At 36.9% G+C, this 21,697-nt stretch overlaps 1 protein-coding gene across 10 annotated transcripts in view; it reads left to right on the top strand.

Moving 5' to 3' along the window:
* VPS13B (vacuolar protein sorting 13 homolog B) overlaps nt 1–21,697 on the top strand; it is a 769,553-nt gene that overhangs the window by 650,256 nt on the left and 97,600 nt on the right. For all 10 annotated transcript variants that reach the window (XM_057531718.1, XM_057531717.1, XM_057531723.1 and 7 more), the window contains one exon: nt 12,188–12,384. In XM_057531718.1, the coding sequence (XP_057387701.1) occupies nt 12,188–12,384 (197 nt within the window). The remainder of the gene's footprint in view (nt 1–12,187; nt 12,385–21,697) is intronic.

The following is a 21,697-nucleotide window of genomic DNA, read 5'->3' as shown; positions in this document are numbered from 1 at the left end:
TAGTTTTTTCTTATTACAAAGGGTTGTTAAGAGCAATTATCAGTGATTACTGTATTCTTAACTTTTTTAGTTTTAAAAACAATCTTATAGCAGATTATCACAATACAAGTATTTGGTTTATGAACATTGCTTATTTGTCAGGTTGCATGCTTTTGAACCTCTGCCACAATCAGGTAACTAAAATATGGGAGTCATCATAATAAAGTGAATGAGCTCCCTGGGTTCTAGAATCCTACAGTCCCAGGTCTGCAACTTACCATTGAGATCCTTAGCAAGTTGTTTAACCCTTCTTTATTTTTCTCATCTGTAAAATGGATATGCTCTTACTAACTTAAAGAATTACCATTGAGATTGAATAAAACAATGAAAATCTTAGCACATAGTATGCACTTTAAAATATAAACTTTCTTCCTAAAATATAAAGTCAAAAAGCAAGTCCTATATTTATATATCACTTTAGAGTTTTAAGAGCTAGAGTAGTCTTATTCCGTCCTCTGAATTTTTTATGGATAAGAGTATTGAGGCTCATATTGGTTATGTGACTTCAAGTCAAGGTGACAAAACTAGTTTGCAACTAAATTTAGATTAGAATTAAGTTCCCCTGATTCCCAATTAGTGTTCCTTACAGTATACTATGTACATTTGACTATTCCATACAGATGAGTAAAATACCTGAACAGTTACAGCTGAGACTAGAACACAGTAGTGAGTTTAGGGTTTGTGGCCTCATTAAAAGAAACCATAAAATAGTAAAGTTGCCCTTGCTCTAAGTTAGTTTTGACTCAGAAGTTCTTAATATATTTTTATTATTTGTCTTTATGGAAAATATTATCTTGAAAGATGTCATATTACACACCTGCATTTGCTTGAAACTTGGTAGCTTGATAAATTGATAAGATAACTGGGTCATATGTTAAGTTTTTTGAAAAACCAACCCAAACATAGATCCTAATAAAAGAATGTTACACATTTCCTTTTAAAGGCTAAAAAAGCATTTCTCAGGACTCTTAAATTACCATATTCTGATACCAAGGGAAAATAAAATCTGGACTTAGAGTCTTGTTTGTACTTAGAAGGTTTTCCGGACAGGAAGGCAGTCTTGATGCAATGCAGTAAGCCACAATACCAGTGGGGCATTACAGGTGAAAAATCTGCAGCTGTACCCCTTCACCACAATGTATTACAACTGTATGCTGGAATATTTCCTGTACAGAAATAGGGTTTGGTTAACTTTGTTTCCCAAGAGTAGATCACATTAAAATGTTATAAAATCATGATTTCCTGCATTTTGAATACTTGTGGTTTCTCAACTGGTTCCAATATTTTAAGTTTTTTTTTTTTTTTGTATGACTCCTATTAGTTGAAGATGTATAGAAGCTTTTCTTTTCCTTCTTCAAAATCAACTAAAAAGCAGATACATATAAAAACTGGTATTATAAGCTAAAAAATTTGAGATTATATACATATTTGTATTTTATGCCATTATTAAATGGTGGGTTTATACTTTGAAGTAGAAGCATAAAAAACTGACATGCTGCTATCAGAATACATTTTATTTTTAATTAACTATTGAAAAATATCTCTACTCAGTTGCTTTTGTTTTATGTGATGAATATGTTTCTCCTCTTACAAGTAATTGATTGTAGAAATGTTCTTCATGTTTAAAAGGACAGTTACTTAGGTCCAGTAATAATCATAAATAGAAACCACATCTGTATTTATAGAGGCAAAGCTGGTTTTTTACCTTGTTAGGTTTTAATGTTTATATTGCTCTTTACATATCTTAATTTCTATAATAATATATAGATGTCCATTTATCCTAATTTCTATAATAATATATAATAAATTATCCTAATTTATGTAATGATACAATGTATATATACATTGTCTCTTTCAGTCACCCATCAATCCACTATTTTATGCTCAGACCTCACATTCTATATTTTAACTCTCCACTTACCTACTGTCTAGTCATCAATTAAAAACTCTTTATCTACCTCTAATTTTTCTAGTGCATTCCCCACTAGGGAATATATTTGGTCTTATCACCACTTTGACATTGTGATAAATGTAGTGTATCCTTTTACTTGCTTAATGAGATAAAATAACTTTCTATTAACAAAATAAGGGTTTTACAACAATTAACTCTTTCAAAAGTTATCAACTAGGAATGTTCCAGTGTGAAAAAGCCTTTTCCCACCCAGGGGTGTAGGTCAGAAAGAATTCGAAGAAATCGATACTTGAGGCAGTGGATAACAGAAAACTTTAAAGCTAAACAAAAGTCTCAAAAGGAAGAGCTGGGGAATGAGATGTCCACACAGACTTTGAAAAGTTCCAACAGATTCCTGGGAAACTAGGAGGATATGTACATGCAAAAATCTGTGCACTTACCCCAGGCTGTGCACATGCTAAGAATGACCTAAGAAGGCCCTGTGCTCTCACCTCAGGCTGACCTTAAGGCTCTGCACAAGCAGGAAGGGAAGGCCAGGGGAGAGTTGAGGGCATGCCCTAATAGGCACATAGAGCCCCTCAGCAGAAACTGGGTATACTTGTTGTTTCCAGGCCTTTAAGGAAATCTCTGTCTAATTATTAACTGACCACTAAGCTCACCAAGTAGAGACTTCAGTGGCCACATATAAAGAAAACAGACTTTTTAGAATTAATTCATAAATGTTAGTAACAACAACAACAAAAAAAAATAGAACAAATATCAATGACAAGAAGCCCTGGGGAAGGGAGTCTGATTTCCACAGTTGCCATTATTTATTAATAATATAATAATAGTAATATAGTTAATATTTATTAATATAATAAAATTTTATATCATTTAAAATGTCCAGTTTCCAACAAAAAAGTATGTGCTCTGCAGAAAAACAAAGTCTGACCCATATACAGAGGAAAAAAGTAATCAATAGTAACTGTCCCTAGGATGCCCAGATGTTGACCTCACTAGACAGACTTGAGCTGTCTATTTTGAATATGTTCAAAAAAACCTAAAGAAAGCCTTGTCTAAAGGACTAAAGGGAAATATGAGAATGATGTCTCACCAAATAGAGAGTATCAATAAAAAGACAGAAATTGTAAAGAAAAAAAAAAAGAAATCCCAGAGTTGAAAAGTATAAAAAGTGAAATGAAAAATTTACTAGAGGGGCTCAATAGCAGATCTGAGCAGGCAGAAGAAAGAAGCAGTGAATTTAAAGATAGGTCAATTGAGATTATTGAGTGTTGAAAACAGAAAGATAAAAGAATGAAGACAAGTGACCAGAGCCTTAGAGACTGTGGAATACCATCAAGTGTACCAGTATGTGCGTGAGGGGAGGCCTAGAAGTTAAGGAGAGAAAGGAGAATAAAGACTATTTGAAAAGCTAATGGCTGAACACTTCCCAAATTTAATTAAAAACATTAGTCTGCACATCCAAGAAGTTCAATGAACTCCATGTAGAAAAAACTCAAAGATTTCCATACCAAACAATCAGCCTATCCAAAAAAAAAAAAAAAAAAAAAAAACCACCCTGACTGCAGCTAGAGAGAAGTGATTCATCATATATAAGGGATGCTCAGTAAGATTAACAGCTGATTTCTCATCAGCAACCGTGGAGACCAGAGGCAGAGAGATAACATATTCAAAGTGCTGAAAGAAAAAGGTAGCTAAAGAGAAAATAATTGCCAAATTAAGTAACTATAAATGACTGGGATTAATGGTAAGGGTCAAAATGTATTCTGCATTCAGATTTCTTTCTATGAATCCACTTTAAAGAAACTGAAACTGGAAATTGTAAATGATACATTATGGAGTCTATTTTTCTTCTTTAATCTAAAGGTAATTAAAGAGCAAAGGATTTATAGCCAAAAGGTCTGCCACTTACTAAATGTGTAACCTTGAACATACTACCTAACTTCTCTAAGCCACAGTTCACTTATCTGTAAAATGGGAATAATGTATTCCTCACTAAGATAATATACAAAAAAAGTTTGTAAATTGTAAAAGGCTGTTCTTCTACCACAGCTTCCATCAGTATTTTTATTACTGCTACTACCAAAATCACGGATGATGATGGAAAAGTGAACTGTTTTACCCCTACTGTACTGACCTGTTAATTGGTGTCCCGAGAAATCTGGAAATATAGTGGGAGGAGTGATAAAGATGGTATCCTCTGATGTAACCTAGCCTTAATAACTTACTACTGAATGGAAGTTCCAGCTTTGTGCTAACCAGCCCTACACAGTCAGCTAGGCTCTCTATTTCGTCATAATATAAAGGAAAGGACAGTTGAATCAGATTGATAGAATGTGCCACTTGCTAAATACTACCACCTCTTTATTATGTACGTAAATACAGGGAACACACTTCCTCTGTATCCTTTTCTTAGGTTGCTTGGTGGCACTGAGTGGGCAAAGGGGCAATGGCCCAGCTTTAGCAGTCCCTGGACAAAGAATTCAGACCTGTTTATCTATGAGCAGATGGGCAGTTGCAACCCTGCTAATAGTCTTGGCAGTACTATTAAATAATAAAAACAAATTAAGTGCCAAAATATTCTTTGTACCAAAAATATTTTTAAATGGCCAACACACATGCAAATCTTCCCAAATTAGCCATCAAATGGAAACAAATCTTGGAATCATATTTTAAATGCAAAAATACATGTGCTTTTACCAACTGGCAGATATACAACCTAAAATATATTCATATGCAGAGACCACATATGCTTAGAGTACAGTTTATTATATATGGCTGGCTAATTTTTTAGGTCCTGTCAAATAATGGATAGGAAAACAAAATGTAATAAAAATATATATAATCTTGACAGTCATTTGAAATGTACCATGTGTTACATGTGGAATGTTTTCCAGTGAAACCAATTTACTTGTTCCCACTTCCCATGACTCAGTACTAGATATTTAGGCTTTCTAAACTATTTTTGGCAACCAAACTTTCTTGGAATAGTCATCTTTCCTTCAAGTTATTCAGTGCAAGCATTAATAATAAATCCTCAGTTATAGATATGTAACTAAAAATCATTCACATCATCTCCTTCAAACCTAAAAGCACAAAATAAAGTTATTTTAAATAGATCACACAAAATAGAGCCCAGATTTATTCCTGAGAATAATTAATTGCTGCCATATGAATCACAATGTGACTGCGTTAGATTTTTAGTTTAATTCTGTTACTACTAGACTAGAGATCAGCTGGGCAATGTCTACCTCTAACTGAAAGGCAAAGGAGGATTAGTGAGCTAATGAAAAGTTTGTTAAAAGTGGGTGTGATTGCAAAATAATTTGAAAGGAGAGCTCAGTATATAAAACAAGACCTTTTTAGAATAGAAGACTGTAAAAAAAGATTATTTTTTCAGCACCTATCTTCATTCATAAATTTTAAAACTATTTATTGAGCATATACCATGTACCTCACTCTGTGCTATGAGTTTATTGGAGAAATAGCTGGAGTTCGTTAAGAATGCTTGTCAGAGAACACACGGAATGCAGCCAGGCCTCAGGAAGGAGCAGTAGGCTACTTTTAGAACCACAACCATCGTCCCTACCCTCCTAAATGAGGTCTTAATTCCAACACATGCCTCGCTTCCCTCTTTCCTAGTCACTACCCAAACTGTAAGATGTAGCCTCTCTTGCCTAGATACTGATTTGTATCCCCTTTTCCTTCTCTTACCAAAACTCCTTTCTCCTCTACCTCCCAAACCCTTCCACTGAGCCCTCTGGAACACCTGTGACTAGTGAACTTCCCTAAACCTCAGCCTCTTCTTCAAGAATTTCCTCTACCTCTTCACCTTAAATGAAATCCTGCTGTCCCCTGGGACTCTGTCCACCACTGTCATCCGCCCTGAGGTGGAAGCAGTTTATTCTCCCACATCGTTTTTACCTCCGGGTCAGGAGATAAGGTGTTCTGCTGCTCACCTATGCCACTTGCCTGTACTCTTCTCCCCTCCTGTAAAGGCTTCCTGCTTTTTTGAGACTCCTTCCGTCCAATTATATCATCCTCACCCCTCTTCGTTGTTGCCGTCTGCTATTTGGTCATTTGCCCTCATTCTCAGAAGTCTTCAGCCCATGGCTTCCAGCCTTTTTCTTCACTGCCGTCAACATCCATGTGAAAGAGGCAGCCAGAACTCCAGCTCCTCACTCTAGTGACCTCCTCCTCCACTCCGTCTCAGTACTCACTCCCACACACAAGCCCTGGGACTTGCCAGCGTCCCAAACTGCTCCACCTCCTAAATCGTTCATTCCAGCATCCTAATCTTACTCACAGTCTTTCCATCTCTCCAGCCCGCTCATTCGGCAAGCCCCAGTACAGTCATTCATTAAACCATATAGAGATCCATAGTTCTCTGCTTTCTCCCGATCCATCAGCTTACTCTGTTTTCACATCCCCTTTTAACCAGTTTACGTTCTTAATTCGTCATTTAAAACACCTTCTTGCAAATAAGTACCCTGAACTTCATTGTTCTCTTTCTTTCCATTACACTCTCCTGACGAAAGGCTAAGGCTGGTTGAGTCTACAGGTATGTATCAACACAGTTAACTCCCTCTCCAACTCTCGAGAATAGCCAACTCCATACTCAAGATTTCCACTTGGATGCCTCATTGATGCCTCCAACTCAGCTTGTCTAAAAATGAACTTACGATCTCCCCTCTTCCACCTGACACCACAAACCTACTCCCCAGTGGGACAAATCAATCTTACCCATTCCAGTAAATGACATCAGCACCCATACAGTTGCTTGGGCCAGAGACCTGGGGGTCATCCTTAACACCTCCCTCTCCTATACCTAATCAGTCAACAGATTTTTATTTCTCAAGAATCTCCCACATACCACTCTATTGCCACCAACCATACCATAAGCCATCTACATTTCTAGCACAGATCACTGCCCTAGCCTCCTAATTGCCTGTTCACATCCGTGCTTGCCCCATTCTCTTTTAATACATTCTCTACACAGTATCCAGAAACTTTTAAAAACATAAATTTGACTTTAAGCATTGCTTCTTTGCTTAAAACCCTTCAAAGAGATCTCATTGACATTAAGATAAAGTCCAAAATCCTTATCGTGGACTAAAATAATTTAGTTTTTATTATCTACATTTCACAAATGAGGGAACTGAGACCCAGGGTCATTAAATAAGGTGCTCAAGGTCATAGAGCAGTTATTAAAGGTCAGGGCCAGGATTTCATCCTAAGTGAATGTAATACCAACAAGAGTTTTTCCTTATGTTGGAGAAATTTTAAAAATAAAGATTATATCTATATGATTTATAAACCTGTGGCTCAATATATATTTCAGTGGACAGTTGACTAAAATTACCTTTAAAATACTAATTGTACTGAGTGTTGTTATCAGCTTTTCTTTTGAGGTTTTGAGGACAAAAATGTTCTTAACATGGGGGAAAGGATTAATATGTGACTTTTGCAAATGCACTTATAGGCATACAATCTTAAACTTTTTAAACAGAAGTTTCATTTATTAATACCCCTTTATTAACCAAGGGAAATAGGGTGTATAAAGGAAAATACTGACAAACACAAAACACATATTTTATGATGTATTTCTATAGTAGTTCTCTGTTGTTTCCTAAATTTTGAGAGTAGCCTGGAATGTTCCAATTGAAGTATGTAACCTCAGAACCAGCCTCACACAAAGTTGTGAACTAAATAAAATTTTTCTTTGGCTTTCTTCCAAATCTCTCTTTTTGAACTTTCACAATTTCTCTTTGCCTAAGCCCCAGTGTTGGTACAGTTTACTTTCATTGCCCTTAAACTACCTAATGGCTTCCCACAATGGTTCCCAGCTTGCATTGCCTTTTATTATGGATTTATTCCAACTCTCTCCTGTACGTCAAAACTTGCTAGTACTTTTTCTTAAGGCCTCACTCTGCTTTCCAGTGTGACGGCCAATTTTCATAAGCTATTATACATTGATTTTCTTTTAACTAATTAATTTATTTTTGCCTGCGTTGGGTCTTTGTTGCTGCTCACGGGTTTTCTCTAGTTGCAGCAAGCAGGGGCTACTGTTCGTTGCGGTGCGCGGGCTTCTCATTGCAGTGGCTCCTCTTGTTGTGGAGCACGGGCTCTAGGCGCGCAGGCTTCAGTAGTTGTGGCACACGGGCTCAGTAGTTGTGGTGCACGGGCTTAGTTGCTCCACGGCATGTGGGATCTTCGCAGACCAGGGCTCGAACCCGTGTCCCCTGCATTGACAGGCGGATTCTTAACCACTGAGCCACCTACTGTATATTAGGTGGAAGTCCCTATTGTATTTTAATTTAATGGAGAACTTCTGGAGACAATACCAGAAACAAGTCTTTTTTTCACCCTATTTGCTGTGTAACCTCTCTACCAAGAAGATGATTTTTGAACTTTACATTCTGTTAATTTGTTACTAATAAAAAAAAAAAAGATAGGTATGTTAAATACGCTTTTCTAAACTCATTTGCCCTCTCCCATGAGAGTCTTATGTGTCTCACCCCACTTCCCACATCTTATCCATTTCTACTTAGGACTTTCTTAAGCTAAAGGACTGACTTACTGGCAGTCTAGAAAAGAGTTAGGCAAGGAGATGTTCCTTTATCTCTCAAGTAATAGGCAACATACAGGGAAATATTTTAATAGATATGCAGCAGAAAACCATATTGAACTATGATTACAAGGTTCCTGAACATCCAGGCTCAAGGTTTATTATTATTATTATTTTTTAATTATTTATTTATTTATATATTTATTTATGGCTGTGTTGGGTCTTCGTTTCTGTGCGAGGGCTTTCTCTAGTTGCGGCAAGTGGGGGCCACTCTTCATAGCGGTGCAAGGGCCTCTCAGTGTCGCGGCCTCTCTTGTTGCGGAGCACAGGTTCCAGACGCGCAGGCTCGGTAGTTGTGGCTCACGGGCCCAGCTGCTCCGTGGCATGTGGGATCTTCTCAGACCAGGGCTCGAACCCGTGTCCCCTGCATTGGCAGGCAGATTCTCAACCACTGCGCCACCAGGGAAGCCCAAGGTTTATTATTTTCTTCCCACAGGTCCAACCCATTGTTAAGAAATCTAACAAGCAGGACTCTTATTCACAACCTACCTGATTCTTTTAACAACACCCAAGCTTCAGAAGTGTTCTTGGAGCATGAGAAGGATAAATAATTAGTAACTAACATTTCTTAAGCTTTTATTATGTGGTATTAAATGGAAGGCTTTGTCTCTTTTAATCCTCACAACAATTCAAGAGATAGTTCTGTTATTATCCCCTTTTTAGGGATATGAGTACTGATGTTAGAAAAATTAATTTGCCCAAGAATTCATAGCTAATGGAACTAGAAATTGAATCCCATTAGGTATAACTCCAAAGTTTATGCTTTAATCTTCTATACTTCTTTGTGGAGAATTTTTAATGTGCCATGGATGGACTGAATCACCCAGGATATGTGTATTCGTTCATTCATGAATTATTCATTCATTCATTCAGCAACATTTTTTGAACATTCACTGTATACAGTTTGCCAGGTTCTGTGAAAATCCAAAGCTTAGCCAAATGGAAATCATTCCCTCAAGGAATGTGTCTACCAGCGAAAATGTCATGTATAGAAATAACTGTAACATGAGGTGTATAGTGATAAGAGCTATGAAACAGATTCCCATTTTTAAAAACTTTTGGAGTTCAGAAAAGGGAAAGCATTTCTGCATCTGGGAGGTGAAAAGGCTCAAAGAAAGTTGGTATTTCATTTGGACCTTGATAGATGGGAAAGATTTAAACATTAGACAGTGAGAAACCAGGGATTCTACGGGTATTTGAGGCTGAGAGACAGTATAGGAACAAAGACCCAGAGAGGGGAAAGTTAGAAAAATGTATGTCATGGAAGGCAAGAAGAGGGAGAATTTCAAGAAATGGTGGCTAAAAGTAGAATTTATGGATATGTCACTTGTCCTTATCATTAACCAAAACATATGCTCTGTTTCATCACACTGTTAGCCTCTTATGCGTATCCATTTTGTGCCCCTTTCTTCCATTTAGCACGTTGCCATACATGGATGTTCAAGTCCCTGTTTAAGGAAAAGAAACTCTTATAGGTGGAGGTAAAATTTATTCCCATTCAAAGATTTAGAATCACTTATTTAGGAAAGGAAGGTTAAGGAGAAATCTATTCATTCAGGAAGCTTTTATTAATATCCTATTATGTTCCAAAAACTGTTTGATGCTAATATTTTTAAAAATAATATGCCATTTTTGCCTTAAGGATCACAGAGTCAACTAAAGGAGACAAACATGTAAATAAGGAATGGCGAAATGTAATGACTTCTTTGATAGAGGAGTGAGTTAGATATGGAAGTGACACAAGAGAGGCAGTGACCGGTTCTGAGAATGGTCATAATTAGGAAATGCTTCCAAAAGAGGAGACACATCTGAGCCCAGTCCTTTTTTTTTTTTTTTTTACGACAGATGGGATCAACTCACATGTTCTATTCTGAAGCTTAATTTTTTTTAAGTTAATAATATATCTTGAGTGTCTTTTGTGTTAGTATATATAGGTATTCCGTATTCATTTTAACGGTTGTACAGATTCCAGTCTAGAGATCTGCATGTTATATTTAATTCCATATTGATGGATATTTGTATTTTTCCAATTTCTTACTAATACAGTACTGAAGTAAATACACACACATGCACACACACACACATACTTGTATTGGAATATCTGTAAAACAAATTCTTAGACGTATCCTTCCAAGCATTTAATAGATATTGCCAAATTATTCTTCAAAAATAATGGGTAGAAATGCTTTTTCCCACACCTCTACAGAAATTGGAAATGTCTTTTCAAACTTCCAGATTAATAAAGAAAAATACTACATTATTGCTTTAATTTTAATTTATGTAGCTATTAGTGAAGTTGAGTATCTTTGCATGTTTACTGGCTGGTTATATCTTTTCTTCTGTGAATTAATTGCTGTCAGAATCTGGGATTTTACCTTATGCAAGCTTATAAATTAGCCTGTTAACGTTTTATGGATGCTGACAGAAAATATTAGACTTTTGGGTCAGAAACAAAGAATATTATTGCTCGTGGCACAGCAAACAGTGTGTGCATCATGTTTGCATTGGTTTCTCTTGCCCCCAAGTCCCACAAGGGCGATGCAGAAGGGCCCCCAGGGGGATGCTCTGCATGCAGTAGATAAACGGCACAGCATGGAGCATGGAGCTTGTCAAATCAACCTCTTTGAGAGCAAGTCTGCTCTTTGTCCTGGAAAGAAACTTTACCTCATCACTCAAGGATACTTTCTGCAAACAGAACCTGAGAAATGGTCCCTGTTAACAGCTTTCAGGGCCTTGCATCCTTTGCATACCTGGCAAGAACATGCAGGGATGTTCAGGGCCTCTTCCAACAACTTTCTTTGCTTATTTTTCTATATGCTTACTTATCATTTTCTCATTGATTTGTAAGAGCTCTCTGCTATCGCAACAAGTATTTGTAGATCTGTCATTAACTATTACCTGTTTTATCCTAACCTTGCTTTTTATTAATTTTGATGTTATCAGTTGTGAGGTTTGTTTTGTTGTTTGTTTTACCATCTGCAGGTTTCATGCCATACACAGAAAAGGCTACCCTATTATGATAAAAATATTAAATGATTTTTTCTCTTATGTTTTCAGCTTTTAGCCTTTAATATTTTGATCCTTTTGGAATTTACTTACATATAGGAATGATGTAGGGACCCACTTTGGTTTTACCAAATGGCTGACCAGTTCTTGCAACCTCATTTCCCATCTTTCCCCTACTTGTTTGAAATGGTACCTTCATCACATACTAAAATTTATCTGTACTTACATATTATTATTTTTTCTTCTTCTAATCTATTTATATGTTACTACTCCAATCTTATCTTTTAATTTTAATTAGTATAGCTTTATAATAGACTTAGAATCTGGTAGAATTTGTTCCCCACTCTTTCTCCTTTATTTAAAAACTTTCTTGACTGTTTCCACATATGATTCTTGAATGAGTCTTTTGAAATAAAGTAGGTAAACAGGATGAATATAACTATGAAAAGAAATCCTAAACTACTGTCCTTTACAACTGTATCCCCTTTTAAAAGTCTCATTAATGTTATAACTTTTATGAAGATTCAAGTTGCATGTCAACAAATACAGAAGCATCATTTCTGCTTGCATCTTCTAAAATCTTCTTTCTTTTAATATAGATTCCTTGTAGTTTGGAATACTGGGATGAACTCCAGAAGGTTTTTGTTGCATTTCGAGAATTTAGTCTGTCTGAAAGCAAAGTTTGTGAGCTGCAGTTGCCAGATATCAATGTTGTGAATGACCAGAAGAAACTGGTATCCTCGGATCTTTGGAGAATTGTGTTGAACAGCAGCCAAAATGGAGCTGATGACCAAAGGTAACTCAGTGAACGAAGTGAAAAATGAAATAGTGGCATTATACTAGGAAACAATCGTCAAGTCATCTTATCTAGTGGCCCCTCACTTAGCTATATCGCAGCTGTCTAGCAGCTGCATCTGTCTAAACTACAGATGAGAACCAGGAAGTGAGATAGAAGCTGATGTTTCAAAGTCTGTGTACTAAAATTCCTGTGTTTTACTGTGAGCTCTCTCTAAGAACCTGTTCCTTAAATATAAAAGGAAAAAAGAGCAAAAAACAAACTTCAAAAAAAAAAATCCAGTTATCCTGAGCTAAAAAATATAGAGGAAAAGAGCCATACACACTTCAATAGACTCTTAATGACACAGTCATCAATATGTGTAAATGTTAACCCTGGGGCATTAAAAGAAACGTTAAGTAAATTGAATTGTCTCCTTCTTTTTGGAACTACTTCCTTCTTAAGGGGTTTTTAAAAAAACTTTAAAAGACAGACCTCCAGACATTAGGAAAACTTGACTAACCAAAATAATTTATACTCAAGATTTCAGATAACCAAAGTTTTATTCAGCTCTTGAATCTATTTGACTATAGTGTATCTCTAGAGCTATAGACTTCAGGTATTCTGAATCGCGTCCCCAGAACTTCCTGTTCTACACCGCGTACAGGATATCTGGTTAGTGACAAAACAGGGCCAGATTGTCCCTAATTCAAGTGTTTGCCTGCTTACTACATCCACTAACTTAGAGTAGAGAAAAAATGGCTTCAGCAATTTATTCTTCAAGTGCTCCTTCTAGTTTACATATCCTTATTATGTCTTTCTGTTCATGCTCCCCTAAATGACAAGAAAAAGAAAGTAAATCACCATCAATGGAACAGTTTTTCTGGTCATATAATACGTGTACTATGGGCCTGTGCCTATCTTGCTGCCCATCACTTTCAATGTCCTACCTTCTAATTCTCCTGACGAGTTTGCTCTAGCATTATCTTATTCTTTGTATATAATCCACCCCCGTTTTTCCCCCCAAACAACATTTTGACACTAACAAAAAGAAAAAAAATCCACCGTTTCAACACCCTGCGATTGAACTGTTTTCTCTTTTTTGTTACCTTTATTTTTGCCCATCATTGTATGCCTTTACAGGGTTATAATCATAGCACACCATTTTGTATTCTAATTCCTGTTTTATATTATAGATAGTTGTGAATGCTTTCTCTTTTTGTAATTAACAGTAATATATGTTCATTGAAGAACATCTGGAAAATAAAGAAAATAATACCACCCATCATCATATCACACCGAGATAACCTCTGTTCACATCAGTCTGTAGCATCACAGTCTTTTTCGTTGATTACTTTGTATGCTTAATAGTAATACGTTTTTTACTTTATGGTTTCTATTTCTAGGTCATTTGGGCTCTTTAAAAATAATTGCCTTCCCAGTATATTACCTAGTAATGTACGACTGGTGAAAATATATTAGAGGAGTGGGGTCTTGATTTTACCTATATGAAATGCAGCAGTGAAAAGAACACCACCCATCCTGGGAGGAGTTAGCAGATGGATAGAAAGATTGCCTGTTCTAAGCATAGGTTACCTAGTCAGAAACCAGGAAATCTCAGAAAACAGAGCTATGGGTGATGGAATTTTTTTAAATCTGAGTTTCATTATTAGTATCAAGTTAGAAATCATTTCTTGATTCTAATTATCAAGGAATGCATTTTCATCATTGAAACAAGCATTTTGGACAAGGTTAATTCCTCTGAATCTGAAACATTCATAAAAATCACTTTGTGGTAAGCTTAGCACTGCAGAAACGTGGAACCTTTAGGGAATGGAAATTTTTGCAGACAGTCAAATTTAGGCAGTTTTTCACCAAGCTTTCGACACTGTAATCACAGATCTTTTGTCCTCACCTCGGATTTTTCAACTTGCCTAATATTTCACAATTGATCTTGCTTTAAATTGTTTGACATTAAGCATTTTTTAGGTAGAAATTGATATTAGTGAAATTAAATTTAAAGAGCTGGTTTAAAAATCAACATAATAAAACACTATTAAGACATTTTTCAAAAAGGACAGTAAATAAATTTCATCCAGTTTCTTGAAGGAAAACATCAGTGCTTTGATGATATGTCGACATTTCACGTAGAAATAAAAGTGCTACAGTTAGATCCAGTATATTCTGTCATGAGAAATCTAAAAGTGGACAAAAACCTGACACTTTTATGATTAGAGATTATCTTCTCTTAAATAATATTTATGGTTTGAGAAGGATATGCATCAGACTGTTGTACATTACTGGAAGAAAGTTTGTAAAAATAAGTCCCATGAAGCTTAATCTAAAAAAAAAAAAAAATAGCGTCTTGCCCACAATTGTCAAAAGTGCAACAGTGTAGGATATTTAGTGGTAATGGCATCACTGTGTGTATGTAAATAGAAGCACTATTTATTAGAGATTTTCAAGTTAGCAGACCTGGGTTTAAGTCCTGGCTCCATCACCAACTAGCTGTTTGTCCCTGAGAAACTTGATTTCTAAGCTGAGGCCTTAAGGAATGGGTAGGAGCTAACCAGTCTGAGGGGTGGCAGGTAGCCTTCGGTACAAAGGACTGGAGACCAAAGATTCACTCTCTTAAACCTTGGTCTGTTTATCCCATACAGGCATGTTATCTTTAATTCAATCCCCATGTATTTGTGATAATTATTTTCCACTATCTTTAATTAATGGTTTGCTTGATCATATGAAAATGAATGATGGGTAACTGTTGTTTTTTTCAAGGTAGCATTGGAAGGAGAGTAACTTAAGCTTAGTTTCCACAATAGTATTGACCTTTAGGAGAGTTCTCTTTCTATTTGTGGTGCACTGGACTGAAGCAAGAGATACAGCCTTTAAGCCCTGATCAGGGTATCCATTTCAGCTATTTATTTTTAATCTCAGCATGTATGTATTTGCCCACCCCCACTGCCCACTGCTGAAGCCTAAATAAACCCCTTTTCCCAGTAGGTCCTGACAAGAAACAGACAGCACACTCAGACTGGTTAACTGAGGAGAGTTTACTGTAAAGACTATTTACAAAAGTGTTGGCAAGGTGAAGGGATAGGACAGTACCCTGAGGCTAGAAACCATGGGAACCATCCCACTCTTAGTCCTGAAAGAGCCAGGTAATAAAGCCATTACCAAAACTAACCCAGAATGGGTGGTTGTAGCTGTTTTTGGTGGAGGGACCAGCAACGTGCAGAGACGTGGCTAAGAAGGAGCCAGGAGAATATGAGTCCTCCCGCCACTCTCTTCACACCTTCTGATCTCCCTTGGGCACCTTCCACTGGCCGAACCAAAAGACAAGCCGAGGACAAAGCAGCTTGTTGATACGGTCAGGGGCAGAGAAGAGGATGGGGAGGGGTAGAAAGTGGATTTAGAGAGCAAACAAGATAGCCAGCAAGCACACGATGTGTTTGGCATTTACAGTTTCTTACCTAGTGATGGGACCTAGGTGGAAAGATGAGAAATGGCTGGCGGGCCCAACTCTCAGGCTTTGGGCCACTCTACTAGGTTCCCTGAGTTTGGTATCAACCAGATGTCTTCTGATGGACCAGAACAACTTTCTACTTTGTTTCCCCCTCTTACCCTCACCCCAACTGGCTAACTCCAGAAGTATGTGACTATCTAAAGTCACAAGTTACAGGCAATTATTGTGTTACACAGTAATAACTGTGAAGATCTTGATATATATGTCCAGTTAACTTTATGACAAATTGTTTGATGATAATGCTAAACTGTTTACCTGTGCCGAGTCTTTGGTGGTTTTGTCTATATTACATGGTCACTTTCTCACAACGTTAAAACGTGAGAGTAGGTTGCTTACAAGGACTTTTTATCCCCACCCCCAAAACGTTGGTTCATAGAAGAAGGCATCCTGGAAAAAGAAGTGTGTGGCTCTTTCTTTGTGTGATAAAAATGGAAACTGTTGAGTTTTTTAGAGTGCAAAATAAAAAAAAAATAAGATTTTCTCCTTCTCCCTAAAGATCCTGTAAGTCGCTGTCCACTCATATTTAGTGATCTTTGAGACAGTGGTCCACAGCTTTTTGTGTATGTGAGGAAGAGATGCTTTTTATTTACCAAACCTTCATTCTTGTGTGTATAGCCAGTGCAGGAATCAGAGGGAGAGCGTTGTGATGGTAAAGTCCCTGGATCATTTCCTTTCTCCTCACTGGTTGAACTTTCTCCTACCAGAAGGTCACTGTGGCCTCTAGATATTGTTTGCCTCCATTTGGCTACTCGGATCTGTACTTTTAGATGTACCTAAATTTGCTGGGTACCATTTTTTTTTAACCTTTTGACTTTCATAAACCATTCAGACAACAATCTTGACGTTTGGAACTGCTTTGCCACCTTGTTACAAGGTATTGACAGTAGTTCCCTGTGCTATACAGTAGGTCCTTGTTGCTTATCTATTTTAATTTTTTTTAAATTTATTTATTTATTTTTGGCTCTGTTGGGTCTTCGTTGCTGCACACGGGCTTTCTCTAGTTGTGGCGAGTGGGGGCTACTCTTCGTTGCGGTGCACGGGCTTCTCATCACAGTGGCTTCTGTTGTTGCAGAGCACGGGCTCTAGGCACGTGGGCTTCAGTAGTTGCAGCACACAGGCTCAGTATTTGTGGCTCGCGGGCTCTAGAGCGCAGGCTCAGTAGTTGTGGCGCACAGACTTAGTTGCTCCGGCATGTGGGATCTTCCTGGACCAGGGCTTGAACCCATGTCCCTGAATTGGCAGGCTGATTCTTAACCACTGCGCCACCAGGGAAGCCCCGCTTATCTATTTTATATGTAGTAGTTTGGATCTACTAATCCCAAACTCTTAATTTATCCCTTCCGCAACCCATCCCCCACTATCCCCCTTGGTAACCATAAGTTTGTTTTCTATTTCTGTTTTGTAAATAAGTTCATTTATATCATTGTTTTTTAGATTCCACATATAAGTGATATATGATTTGTCCTTGTCTGGCTGACTTACTTCACTTAATATGATAATCTCTAGCTACATCCATGTTGCTGCAAATGGCATTATTTCACTCATTTTTATGGCTGAGTAATATCCCATTGTGTATATATACTACATCTTCTTTATCCATTCATCTGTTGATGGAATTTTTTTAATAAAATAGAAACAATCAATGTGAAAAGGACAAATACTGTATAATTCCACTTATGTGAGATACCAAGAGTAGTCAAATTTATAAAGACAAAAGTAGAATGGTGGTTACCAGGAGATGAGGGAGAGGAAAATTGTTTAATGGGTATGGACTTTCAGTTTGGGAAGATGAAAAAATTCTGAAGATGGATGATGATGTTAGTTGCACAACAATGTGAATGTACTTAATGCCACTGAACTGTACACTTTTAACTGGTTAAAATAGTGAATTTTAAGTTATGTGTATTTTACCACAATTTTTAAAATATTTTCAGTAACCTCCCCCTGCCATTTTATAGGTGTACTAGGTTACAACAGAGGTGTATTTCTTATTTGGGGTTAGAGTTAAAACATTCCCCAAAAAAGACAGATCTAAAGTGTAGAGAGAACATGGTGTAGCAGGCACACACATCGACCCTTGTCTTCTCTCCTCCATGCGGTGCTCTCCCAGGTTGGACAGGACAGTGTTTTTGCAGTAGGCAGGGGAGAGTTTAGGTGAACCAATGTTGAGAGACAGTGCCACACTGGGATGAATGACAGTGTGATATTGTCAGATCCCTCTTGGGAGCTAAAGGTAATCACCAGCAACTAACATTAAACTAAGTAACCAGTACAGTACCCTGTTTGCCAACCAGGAAAAGAGGGATGAGATTTTTTTTCTCTTATGGAGTGATAGACATTATGCTAAGCAGTTTCTATGTAGTACCTCCTTTAATACTCAAAAAGTAAGTCCAGTTACTATACTTACTTTACAGATGAGAAAACAGATTTAGCTAGATGAAATAATTTGCCCATGATTACAGTGTAAGTGGAAGCAGTGCAAGCATTTTCATCTCGGTTTTCTTACCTCAATCATTCTCTGCTTAATCTCTATGCTATATTATAAAACTCTTATTACCACAGAGGGATACAGAGAAAAGCCCAAGGCTTTATCAATCAAGTCAGATCATTGTTGGATACCTGCAGAGCTATAGGGGTGACATCCAGGGGTGAATCTTTCAGGATGATGCCTGGGTCCCTGCAGTGCCTATGGATCAATCAAATCTAAACTTACTAAAACACTCCTTGTTTAAAGGAATTGATACCCTTCTATGGGTCACCCAGGACAGTAAATAAGTCCCTTTGGCTTAAATGAAGGTATGGATATGTAAAACTCCTGCCATACTTTCTACTTTTTAGAATATTTCCTCTATTCTACAAATTTGAATTTCCATTAGGAACTTATTGATATTTGAACTAACTACTGAATCTTGAGTTCTATGTATTACTATTTGAAAGGTTTTGCCCCTTGGAGCCATCTTTACTTTTCCATTTCTGATTATTACACATCTCATGAATTACGTTTTTCCTTTTGCTATCTGGATCAGATCAAAGTCCATTGTACTTAATTAAGGAAATGATATAAATGTAGTTGCTATAAGTGTCCCTAGCAGGGTCATTGTTCTCATCTTTATGACTGTTTAGCTCTATCATAGTTAGATATTTTTAATCCTTATGTAAAAGGTAAACATGTATCTGCTACTTTTATAGTGTATAGTGATGATCACATTAAGTTGAATATCAAAAAACTATAAATTTACTGATTCAAAATATAAAGCATTTCATGTGCATATACCATATTAATTTTGTGTTTAAGACATTTTAATTTTGATATAACTCCAATTTTTAAATAAAACTCTAAATTTTTAAATACAGATTAATCTAGTAACATTTTAGTCAGGATTTCAAGATGGAAAGAGTGCTGACCACTTGAATATATATGTTAGGAGTTACTACATAGACCTAAAAATATCTTTTAACCATTGATTTGTACATTTAATTTAGGAAAAGTGAAAAATCAATCAATTTGTTATAAATAAAGATTTTGACATGTACTTATTTGTGATGTCTTAGCAACCTTTTTCAACATGTTACAGAATTTGCTACTCTCAAGAGAGAGAAAAGTAAATCTTGGAAAATCTCAAGAGTGTCAAAAATTGCAGTTGGCAAGAGAAATTCTTCAGATAAACACCTCAAATTGTGTACTTACTGTTTTAAAACTGATCTCAAAGTACTCTCACCTGGATTTTTAATAATATCTTGACTAACGCTATACCCTATTTTTAACAACTTCTTAAAGTATTATAAGGGAGAGATTTCATATGTGTAAAACACACGTACAACTAATACAGTTTGGTCTTTCTGAATAAATTCAAGTTTTAATTTTACCTTCCTAATGAGATCTCTTTCTAACTTTAATTTTTTTAATTGAAGTATAGTTGATTTACCATGTTGTGTTAGTTTCTGGTGTATAGCAAAGTGAGTCAGTTATAAAATGTATATATATATATACACACACACATACACACATGTTTTCACATTCTTTTCCAGTATAGGTTATTACAAGATATTGAATATAGCTCCCTGTGCTATACAGTAGGACCTTGTTGTTTATCTATTTTAAATGAGATCTTTATCTGTAACTCCACAGATAAATTCCTAGAAAGCTATTTGGGTTAGTATACCCATTTATAGAAGTTTTAAAAATATGCCTAGCTGCATTTTCATGCATAACATTTCATCAGAAACGTAGTGCCCCAGAGTTGTGTTTTCTTTGTATGCAATGGAGTTTTTCTAACATTGCAGTAAATACCACCACATGACTATAAACACCTTGAAGTTAAATACTTAGTAAACCTAGCTTTCATTTTCACCAGCCTGTTCACAACCTCTTTCAAAGCTCAGCTGAAGATTCACACTCTGCAAATCCCACATGATTCACCCTGTGCCATTCTGACTTCCTCTTGTATTTCCACTCTGGCAGCACTTCCAACTTTCCTATTCCTTGATGGTTGTTCTGTTTTATAATGTTTGTAAACGTCTACATATTTTATATCACCAGTTAGACTGTGAATTGTTTGAAAACCAAGGATTTATTTCTTTAGTTTTTCTTGTCATAGTTCTCCCTAGGATACTGTAAACCAGTGTTTCTTCTCCAGGCTCCTCATGGATTTGGGAGCCAGGCTACCATAGCTGTAGAGCAAATTTCAGATTTGGAAAGAAGAGGGTGGAAGACGGTAAGGGGGAATAGGGCAGCATCTATTTAGTGATCCACAATTAGCAGAATGCATCTTGGCCCCTCCCAATCCCCAGGTCTCATGCTTCTACTAGCATTGAGGGGACGCAGCTAGGCTGCACGTTTCCCATGCACACCAGCAGCCGCTATGTACAAATTTCTTCCCTCCTACAGATGCCTTCACTATTTATTTTAATCGACTTTTACTGGTATAAAATGGTGTTGGGAGGATGGACAAGTAAAGAGAGGACACATGCGGTGTAATTGTCCATGGAACCTTGGTTCTTCTGGGCATGGTCATAACTTTTATGGCACCTAATACAGTATGCAGTAGGTGTTCAATAAAGAGTATTGGCTAACTCATATGGGAATATGGATGTGGATGACCTGGAGAAGTAAAACAAAAGAAAGATTTATGGTGACACTGAAAATATTGGGTTTTTTGAACAGCACAGTCATACTCTGAATTGTGTTGGTCTTAACTTACGGACAACTTGTTCTCATATTAGTTTAAGTGAAATGTGGATGGAAGAAAATTGGGTTGGAGGTCAACATGGCCTGGGGTTTCAGGAATCCTTCAAAATTGTTCTGCTAATAACTCATAGAGAATAATCAACGAGAACTTAATTTTTTTTAATTTATTTATTTTATTTGTTTATTTTTGGCTGTGTTGGGTCTTCATTGCTGCGCACGGGCTTTCTCTAGTTGTGGCGAGCGGGGGCTACTCTTTGTTGCGGTGCGCGGGCTTCTCATTGCGGTGGCTTCTCTTGTTGCGGAGCACAGGCTCTAGGCACGTGGGCTTCAGTAATTGTGGCTCGTGGGCTCTAGAGTGCAGGCTCAGTAGTTGTGGCACACGGGCTTAGTTGCTCCTCGGCATGTGGGATCTTCCCGGACCAGGGCTCGAACCCGTTTTCCCCTGCATTGGCAGGCGGATTCTTAACCCCTGCACCACCAGGGAAGCCCCAGAACTTAATTTTTTAAAACAACTTGTTTATGTGAGCAAATATGGAAGATTTGATGAGAACATTGACTATAGGATTATGGGAGCTAGCTTTAAAAACCCCTATAGAAAGACATTTCATTTATATGATGTT

This window comes from Balaenoptera acutorostrata, chromosome 17 (genome assembly GCF_949987535.1).
Source record: "Balaenoptera acutorostrata chromosome 17, mBalAcu1.1, whole genome shotgun sequence".
Taxonomy (NCBI): Eukaryota; Metazoa; Chordata; class Mammalia; order Artiodactyla; family Balaenopteridae; genus Balaenoptera; species Balaenoptera acutorostrata.
Note: the sequence above shows the minus strand (reverse complement) of the source record. Positions and strands in the feature narration are given on the sequence as shown.